This window comes from Octopus sinensis, linkage group LG2 (genome assembly GCF_006345805.1).
Source record: "Octopus sinensis linkage group LG2, ASM634580v1, whole genome shotgun sequence".
Classification (NCBI taxonomy): Eukaryota; Metazoa; Mollusca; class Cephalopoda; order Octopoda; family Octopodidae; genus Octopus; species Octopus sinensis.
In genome coordinates this window covers 189659041-189669930 of record NC_042998.1, presented here as the reverse complement: position 1 = coordinate 189669930, position 10890 = coordinate 189659041, and the positions used below count along the sequence as shown (strand labels likewise).

The window sequence follows — 10890 nt, the reverse complement described above, 5'->3', positions numbered from 1 at the left end:
GGCTTACAAACAATAAGTCTTGGGGTCGATTTGTTCGACTAAAAAGGCGGTGCTCCAGCATATATATATATATATAATATATAATATATATATAAGTTTCTTTTTTGTAATCAGTAAATGTTATTTCAAGTTTATGTACCGTATAATCATTAAAAAAATTTAATAGATTTTATCTTCTGCAATTGAGCATAAGAAAGCAAAATACAAACGGAACAATTTCAAAAGTCGGACTTAAGAACACCAACCAGTTGTTTTTAATATCATCTATGTGTATTTCTCTGTAACCGCTTCTTCTTTTGAATAACCAAACCCTTATACTATCAGATATGAACTCTAGAAAATCAACGAGGCAGTTACCATGTGGTCATCCTTCAAACTACAACTCTAAAATGGACTCGGTTAGTAGTCTAAGCTATATTGTGAGTTAAAAAATACATAATTATAATAGCAGGTTCGCCTTTTGATCATAGGTCTTCTCGAGCACGATGACTAAGAGCCAAGCAACAACAAAACCAATTGAATATTCACCAGAAAATAGCATAATTTTTTAGAAATTCGAAATTCTCCTCAGATAATGAGTACTTTTACTGAGAAAGAAATGAGTTTCATTCGAAGACAATTGTTTTAAATTACTGAAGGACGAATCAAAATAGATTGCCACTTTTAGTTTCCTCATGTTCAAATTTCTGGGATAAATTGCAGTTTGTTTAGCTTGATCGAGCAGGCCTATAATCAGAAACGTCCCCATTCATGATCATCTTGCACCTTTACCGGTGGGTAACACTGCGTTATCTAATTTATTCTGTAAGACTGTAAGTTGTGATTTGAAAGAAATTTGACTACTATTTCTAGCAGGCCGAACAAATCCGAAAAGGCATTCTCGTTAGTTCGATTAAGTCCCAGTAATACGGTGCAATCAATAAATTCATTTGCCTGTATGCTACCACTACAGACTTAGTGTATTGTATATGAAGAAAAGACATTAATATTAAACCAGTAGAGCTCTGATTTATGAGAAATGATAGATCACCTTAAGTACAAATAATGCCTTATTTATTGTATCGATCTCTAGTGTGTGCTGGGGTTGATCCGATCGCCTATATCCCACCAAAAGCTGGCTATGTGCCTAAGTAAAAATCAATATTTTCTACTTCATTTTTTTCTTTCTTTATTTATTTTTATTTTTTCAGATGAGCCTTTCTTGTATGTACGCTTGTGGTTAGAAGAATTTTAATATATCCTGCGAAGTGTTTTACATCATATTTCTTATGACCTTACTTAAAAATCTATAATACACGTCTACAATTGTAGTCATCGTAATAAATATTACTGAAGCGTGACATTAGGGACAAATAAAACATCTTCATAAAATTGTCAACGAACCTATTTAAAGTCTTGAATTATCATCGCAATTTAACATATTGGTATATAATCAATCACAATTAAGACTGGCTTCAGAGTTGAATACTGCAAATGTCAACTGGTTATTTATGTATACACAAGGGAGCGATATCTTCATTCTACTTCTACTTTGACATTTAAACGGTATCATAAAAGTTAGAAAAGCCTAAACAAGACAACAAAAATATTGCTTTCATTTCGACTAGACACAAAGGACCCATATTTTAGGGGAAGGTCATTAACGGCGTAAGTGAAGTGAAATAGTTTCAACCAGTTATCGAAACCGTGGCGTAGCCGAAGCGTATTAGAAATTTACGTCCTGCTCTGACATTCGCTGCAAGACAACAAAAATATTGAATAGTTGTAGCACGCGTTGTGCAACAAACTGCGCTGTTTCATTAACAAAGTCACTTCGTTTACTATACTATACTCTTGGGAAAGCAATGCGTGTCACAACTTCTTATATACATATATTCATATGTATATATATATATCATATAGTATGTATATATATATATATATATATTATATATGTATATATATATATATATATATATATATATATACTTTATTAATAAAGCTGCAAAGATATCACAAAAACTGTTACTCGGAGTTTCACGTTCCCGATCGTCAGACAGTTTTGATTGAGAAAGGAACAAAGTAAGAGTTTTGTTATGTCTTTACTGCTTTATTAATAAACCATATTGCTCTACCTCCGGTATTCGAGTACTCTTTTTTCCACCTTGTTTCACATTTATGTGCTTACCCTGGTATATATATATATATATATAATATATACATACAATATTAGATATGTACATATATACACAAGGTTATTACGTGAGTACTCATGTAGTACCCTTGTGTATATATGTACATATCTAATATTGTATGTATATATTTTATTAATTTGCCTGTACGGCTAATAATTCGCTTATCACTTGCGATGGTATTTTAATAATACCATCCCTATATTTATTTATATATACATACATACATATATATATATATATATATATATATATATATATATATAGTAGTGTTTGCTTTTATGTTGTTATAATAGAAACAATTTTGTATTCATTCGAATAGTATACTCCATACTTTTGTAGAGTACAAACTTATTATTTTTTAACAAGAATAATATTGACAGTGACTTCGAAGTTTCGGCCAGCTAAGCCATCATCAGACTGTGCAGCATTAAGTTAATAATCTTCCTTGAGGTTTGTGGGATTCAGATGAATGGTAATTAGGTTGTAAGGTGGTTTGTGATGTAGAGGTATTGTAGATAATTTTTTTATTGATTAAATTTGGAGCTGTGCAAATAGAACTTTGTGTGTGTATTTAGGTGTGTCAGCTTCAGGTCGTGTATGTATATATATATATATATATATATATATAAAGAACATAACATATGCAGTATTAATCCATTCAATCTATTTTCAAGTAGTTGAAAAGAGAGTAGCTTCTGTTCTATGGTGTAACTATCAGTCTTTTTGATGGAAAGGAAAGTGACGACTTTCTTGTCCTACAGAGAGGCAAAAAACGATAAGACGAATATTCTCTTGAGTTCCGCTTTATGTAGCTACCTTGGCGGCCTGAATACTGTTTTTGTGGTCTGGATGTATGAGGGATATATATATATATAATATATATATATATATTATATATTATATATATATCCCTCATATATAATATATATATATATATTATATCGCACGTTCGGGTGACCTCTACTCAACTCCTCGATGTCTAGACTTCTCCCGCTATATCTACGTATTGGGCTAGCCTACTTCATCGTCTGGGGGCGTCGACACACACAATATATATATATATCCATAACTCAAGAATTTATTTATTAATTTTACTTAGGAATTAAAAAATTTATCAATTATTGTTTATGTTCCTATTTTCCAACATTGACCGTACATAGCTCAGTATCTTCGCTTGTGGGTTCGCTAGAGTGTCAAACAAAATACCTTGCCTTATTTTAGTTAGGCCCTTTTATCTCCTTAGTGTTTACAAGTTATGTACTAGAGTCAATTTAATTGACTGTTTTCCCGCTCTCAAGCTGTATGGTTTTAATGTCTGATAGAAATGTATATGCTTCATAGATATTTAATATGAACAGAAATGTCTACTTCATAATTAACATTACTTTATTACCGTGTTTAAAAGTATTTGCCTAAAATAACACACATATGTATGTATATATATATATACATATATATACAGTTTATATCTCTTTACTGTTATTTTCAATTTAATCATACGATCTAACAAATTTTTCTTTCTTAAACTAGAAACCTCATATTCATGTTTGATAAAAGTCAGTTTGATACTTTCTGATGTCTAGTTTATAGTTTCTTATTTTTGTGTTAATCCTGCAAAAGTTGATTTTTCCTTTTATATCTACATACTCATAAAAGGAATACAAGTAAATACGTTGAATCATTTCAAACGATGATGATTGCTCTGAGGCAAAACTTGAAATTATTCCTATTTAAAAGGAAAAACTAATGTTATTAAGTACAATCATTTTTACCTTTTTTTTTGTTTGTTTGTTTGTTTGTTTCGTTAGATTTTCTTATCAAACTCCCCCATCTTTTTCATGTCCCTAAATATAAATATTGAGAATTTACTCAGTAATCTTTTTTGGGTCTATATTCCTCTGAAAATTTCAAGCAAAATGAAAATATCTTTGAAATTGATCTTTAATCGCGAGCCAAGTTGAATTACCAGAATCGATATATTAATATACTTCAAGAGTGGTCTTAGAAAACATTCAACAAAAAAATATATAAGAAAGACATAGCCGTAGGTGGTAATATATTCTATAACGGTCACCTGCAAAGTACTAATAGTTAAGTACCATGCAGAAATTTTCCTTATTCCTTAATAAATGATTGATGAAATTGTTTAAACTTTAATGCGATAAACTATGTACAATTCATGTTGATTTTGGTGATTCAAACGCATTCACATTTGCCTCATTAGTTAAACATCTAAACAATAACAAAAGGATTCAAACAATTTTCTGTTTTGCAAGTTATCATCATTCTTTATGCCACTGAACAAAGCATAAACCAACTATCCAAAATATCTAGAATTTTAATTCATTTCCTCAAAAGGACATCATGCTGAATAAAATTAATTCCCTAACACCCTTCCTATGTTCCATTCCTTCTTAAATGTTTACTAAGATTCACAGTTATAACTGTCGTTAAGCAGTTCGCTTCTCAAACACTTTCTTCTAGGTTCTGTTCTACAGTTCCATTGAGTTGACAAATATCTTGTGAGTGTGGGATTTATTAGACGAAAAGCGTGCAGAAGCCTATTGTGCATGTGTGTGGATATTGGTGTGTTTATGTTTACGAATGTAAAGCCGATATTGTATCAAAAAGCATAACTTAGCTATTCGTTGAATTGAGATTAATAAAATAAGTACCTGACGGAAGTATTAGGGTTGCTATATGTTCGATTAAAAACCCTTGTATTTCCTAGTAACATCAAACTCATCCTTCAGGCACAATAAACTAGAAAATAAACTAGAAACAATTACTAGTTAAAAACCGCCCAAAACGGCATTGGCCACAGATTTCTTATTTGAATATATTTTTAAAAGCTTCAATATTCTAATCTACACTCACAATTGTTATATAGAACCAACTCCCTTTAGCATTACAACCTATTTTAGCGAATCAATAATTTTCTGTTACCGTGTTTTTGTTTTTAATGAGACGCACTTAGCATTTGATATTTTGTTGAGGAACTAGTTCTCAATTTTTGCTTGCAATTAAATATTGTGTTGTATCCTTTATGCCCATAGATTATTACGTTACAACATATGAAAATTTTACATTTTGTCAAAGATAAAAAAGAAAAATTTCATCGTGATCCTTACATGATCAACCACGCGATTGCATTGACTCATAGGCTGGAAACTGCTATTATATAGTTTTGTTTGAACGATCTTTCGGTAGGTGTAGGAATTACAATTTAAACGAGATAAATAATTGTATCAAATGTTGATCATTTAAAATACTACGATATTATTATTTCTCTTATGGTGAACTGGCAGAATCGTTAGCACATCAAACAACATACTTTGCGGCATTTCTTCCAGTTTTACGTCCTGAGTCAGATTCCACCGAGGTTGACTTTACCATGCATCCTTTCGGAGTCGATAGAATACGTGCCAATTGAGTACTGGATCTGATGTAATCGACTAATCCCATCCCTTAAAATTACTGGTCTTAGGCCAAACTTTGAAACCGTTATTATCTTTTACATTAATTTATATTATTAAATATCAGAGTCTTTCGTTCTACATGAAATGCCAGTTCACTAAAACTACTTCTCTGTGTACATTGAGTCTATCCATAACTAGGGCGTAAATGTTGGACAAACATCAAGGACACGATACTTTAAACAAGAAACGCTCTGCGAACAATTGAAAACGCACATTAATGGTATATGTTTAGATTTTTCCGTCGTCAAATTAAAAATCTATGAATTACAGTTTATACCAATATTAAATCTACGAATAATGATATATATAATTATTAAATATACAGATAACATCTACCACAATGAGTTCAACAATTTATTTATATAAAGAAACGAAGCCACTATACTTTAATGCAAATATATGGTCGCAGAAATGTATATAAAATCAAAGAAAAATATAACTATATAAATAGGATTTGAATAACATTTTCATAACTGCAGAAACACAATATTATTATGTAATGTATATGCTTTTATTTCCAGACGATATGGTACAAAATGTGCTGGGTGTGATAAAGGAATTCCACCTACGCAAGTTGTGCGCAGGGCACAAGACTATGTATATCACTTGGAATGCTTCGCTTGCCTCATGTGCAATCGACAACTTAATACTGGGGATGAATTTTACCTTATGGAAGACCGGAAGTTAGTTTGTAAAGGTGATTACGAAGCAGCAAAAGCAAGAGGTACGTTAAATTCCCTTCATACCATTCGATTTTATTGTTACGATTACCAGTTTTAGAAATTCTGTAAATTGTGTCTGTCAAAGAAGCATGGAGAGCGATCGTTCCTTATTCAGATATTGTTGATATGTGGAGCAATTGGTGCAGAACATTTGTTATTGTGTGCGGGACGGATCTGACTACCACTTGAGTTCCTTATAAAGATTTTTCCTATCGCTTTCATTTGGCAAAGAAGTTAGTCAGTGTTCTGTCTCGCAGCTATGGCCTAAGAAGTTGTGTGCTTGATACATTTGAAAAAGTTGAGGGCAGAATTTCAGACCAAGAATTTCTCTCGAACCAAGCTGTCATCAATTTATTTATAGATAGATTCCTATTCCCTGTGTATGTGTGTATATATATATATATGTGTGTGTGTGTGTGTGTGTGTGTGTGTGTGTGTGTGTGTAATCAAAATAAGCAACAATTATATCCAAAGGTAGTGTAGTACAATCGTTTCATGCTACTTCATTTATTTTAAACAATGTAAATTAAACAATCACCCCCTTTGATTTATATGGATAATACCATACCAAATTCTCGTGCCTTTAACTTAAGTACCATGTTCATCTGAATCTAAATTTTTGCTATATATAATATATATATATATATGGAGTAATTTTTTTATGGTGTATTACTCTCTTTTCCTGCGCTGTTTATTGTATGTGAATATTTCTACTTGTTTTATCGTCGGTTTTTCTGTCAAGTGCATTGTATTTAAGTATTTGTTATTTTGTTCAACAAGGAAACCAGCTGCAGCAACAGCAGACCAGCTCTTGTAGCAGTAGTGATAGCTGTAGTTGTTTGTTGTCGTTGTAGAGGAATAGTAGAATCAGGAGATACACAAAATAACTTTTCCTCCTTTCAGTACTTTTACCTGAGTTCAAATCCCACCGAGATCAAATTTCAATTATTTCAGAGGTCAATTAAAAAAAAAAGTAATAATCATTATAGTGGACTCCATATAATCGACTCATCCTCTCACTCTCCCCATAATTTCTGGTTTTTGTGGTTATGTTTTAAGAATCAATATTTTAACAAACTCAGAAATTAACCGGGATTTGGACTCAGACCGCTCATCACCGACCATCATTGATCACTGATCTACACGAGCACATCTGAACTTTGGCTTAACAACAACAACTACAAGAACGACGACGGTGGCGGCGGGGATGAGGATGTTATGATGTGTTTATGGAATCTAATAACTTCTGAAGACGCTGAACAAAACATGAGAATTCATCTCTCTTCACGACACATGCGTATATTAAATGTTGACATTTGCACGAGCTATAAGGCTGTAACACACGCACGCGTGCGACAACAAACACGTGCTCATTCGCTTATATACGCATACATATTATCACATACACATACACATTCATATATGCACACGCATTCACATAAATACGATCATGCATGCATAGACATACATATACATTTTCACACATACACATATACTCTCGCATGCATACTTGCACACACATACACAGAAGCGCACACTTGCACATACATGCATGCAATACTACTAATGTGCAGTCTAAAACGGTTGGCATCATGCATTGATAGTGTGTGACCGGTGGTGATATGTTTGGGTCAATTGGGTTAATTGACTGTATAAACAACCTAGTCCCTAGCCCTTAATGATGATGATGATGATGATGATGATGATGATGATGATGATGATGATGATGATGGTGGTGGTGGCAGTGGTGGTGGTGGTGGCGATGATGAATACCACCATTACCATCGCTTCGACGACGACAACGATGATCATGTTGATCACGGTAACGCTGAAGATGAACTTTATTATCATTTTCATCATGATCATCATCATAAATAACTGAGAATAATCTTGTGTAAAATCTGTTATGGGACTGATATATTTTAAAGATTACATATTTGCTATTTTTAAGAAAAAATTTGCAATCCGTAAGCAAAAAGTACTTTATTTATTGATAAACCTCGACTTCAACATATTTTCAAATTCTTGCAAATTTTTGCAATCCGTAAAAAAATTACTTTATTTGTTAATAAACCGCGACTTGCACCCAGCACTGATTATGGTAAAAAGATAGTTCGGAACTGCAGAAGACTTAGGTGAGCTTTTAATTCAGAACGACACAATTTATGGCTACTGTTATATCTATTACCTCAGTAGGCATTATAATCGCCTAGTCAACATTGCCGCCAGCAAGATATCAAGATTGTTGCCATGACAATCATCTTTGAGTTTGTGTTTGTCAACAATACCGTCACAATGTTTAACTATGTCACCATGACATTAGCATTGTCACCATAAACAGTTAACATTGAATCAGAGCGTTGAATCAATACTGTTAACTCTTCATTGCAGTCCACTAGACTTTAGTACACAGTGTTTACTATATAACATAGTTAACACTGCGTCTATACACGCAAAATCATAGACACACATACCTATATATAAATGTATATATATATATATATATATATATATTATATATATATATATATATCGCAATGACTTCGATACGAAGATAGCTAAAGGTGGGATCCCTTTCATCCATCCCGCACGCATGCATTTTGGTGACTGATGTGATCAATCCGTGATCGGCAAATCAGCCCACAGCTGAACTGTATGTGTTGTACTTGGTTCCACCCTGACACAGCCATTCCGCCTGGCTCTCCTCTACTCCCGGATGGTTTGCCACAAATGCGCTGATAGCTTGCTGGATGGTGCAGCGCCAAGCATTGCAGTCAACAGCCTGAGTGGTCCACTGGTGGAGATCGATGTTATAAACTTTCAGGGTTTGTTTTTTTAACATATCTTTATACTGCTTCTTGGGTGCGCCACTGTTTCGACAGCCAGAAGACAATTCCCCGTAGAGTAAGATCTTTGGTGGGGGATGGTCTGCCATTCTGGAAACATGCCCCACCCAGAGCAGCTGTGTCTTCATAAGAATGCTCTCGACACTCATGGTCTTAGCTTTCCTGAATATTCTTATGTTGGGAACGTAGTCATTCCAGTGGATGCGTACTCATTATAATAGTAGAATGAAATATCTATATTCTAATGCAAACTATTATGAAATATATATGTATATACATTGTATTTCGTATTTTGTATATAAATGCATATGTGTGTGTATCTTCGCGTGCAAGTGTGCATGTGTGCGTTTGGTTGATATAATTTTTAATGCATTGTTGGCATGAGAAGCAGCAAATGATATTATTTCATTTGTTTTGCAATTCCTATTTGCGTTAACCTTCAGTTCCTTCTCATTCTTGAAATTAGTTTTTTGCTCAGTTCAATTAACTCACACGTCCCACTGAAGATCTCCACCCTTTTTATTTTCACTATTTTTTCTTCTGATGTGAATTTTATCTTTATCAAGAGCCTTTTAAGGTTTGGTGTCTTCAGCTGTTGATAATTTGAGATTCTTTTATCATTTTTCTGAGCTTTGATGATTGGGGTATAATATGAAGGATTCGCTTGACTGAATATAAGATGATATGGTTTTTAGGATTATGGATGACTACTACGGCAATTTTTGTTTTTGTTTTCGACTTTACCTTCATTGTGAGGGTTTCTCCACTAGACCGAGATTGAGATCTATTCCACCTTTCTTTTAAATATGATTAGAAATATCGATCAAAAGCAGTCCTAAATCGAACATAGATATTTTCCTAAATATCACTAATATTGCAAACGTTGGTGTAACTTTCATTCCCACTGCTGCCCCTTCTGTATGAAGGTAATATTTGTTATCGTAAAAGTGGCATAAATCGCAATCGTTCTATTATAAATTCTTACGAGAATCTCTCTTGACTTTTGTGTATTTGTCTATTCAGAATTCTACTGCTCCCAATCCTATTCCATGGGAAATATTTGTGTATCATCAAAAGCAATCCGAATCGTCGCTGTAATTATTAATTACTTTTTGGGGAACATGATTTAAGACACCTATATAATCCCTTATAAAATTAAGAACCGATATCCTTAATAGATATTAACTATTAATAGAGAGAGAGAGAGAGAGATACTCCTCATAAAATAAGGTCATCGACTGCATCTTCTTGATTTCAGCTACATAGAATTCTACATTATACTCTAAATTCTATGGTAGCCGGGTCCACTAGAGGGCCCTTCTGTGATTGCCACAAAATTCTATGAATCTATATATTGCACTACAACTTTATATATATATATTTCACCTATCCTCTTCTCTTCTAACAATCAGGTATTCCACAGTATACTGATTACGTTAAAGAACCAATTTCTTACATATATTTAAACCTTCCATTCAAGCATTTCATTTGCGCATTGACAATTCTGAAGTTCGAAAGAAACACTACTAGTGCTTTCATCTGGACATTCTGGCAGTTTATATATATATATATATATATATATATATATAAATATAAATATATATAATCCCAGATGTTCTAAAACAGTTATTAAAGTCAAAATTAGTGGGTCCCCAAAATGCTCGTTTTC

General features: G+C 33.0%; 1 protein-coding gene across 1 annotated transcript in view; it reads left to right on the top strand.

Moving 5' to 3' along the window:
- LOC115227071 (LIM/homeobox protein Lhx3-like) overlaps nucleotides 1-10890 on the top strand; it is a 54822-nt gene that overhangs the window by 19752 nt on the left and 24180 nt on the right. The window contains exon 3 of the mRNA XM_029798004.2: nucleotides 6175-6377. Within this exon, the coding sequence (XP_029653864.2) occupies nucleotides 6175-6377 (203 nt within the window). The remainder of the gene's footprint in view (nucleotides 1-6174; nucleotides 6378-10890) is intronic.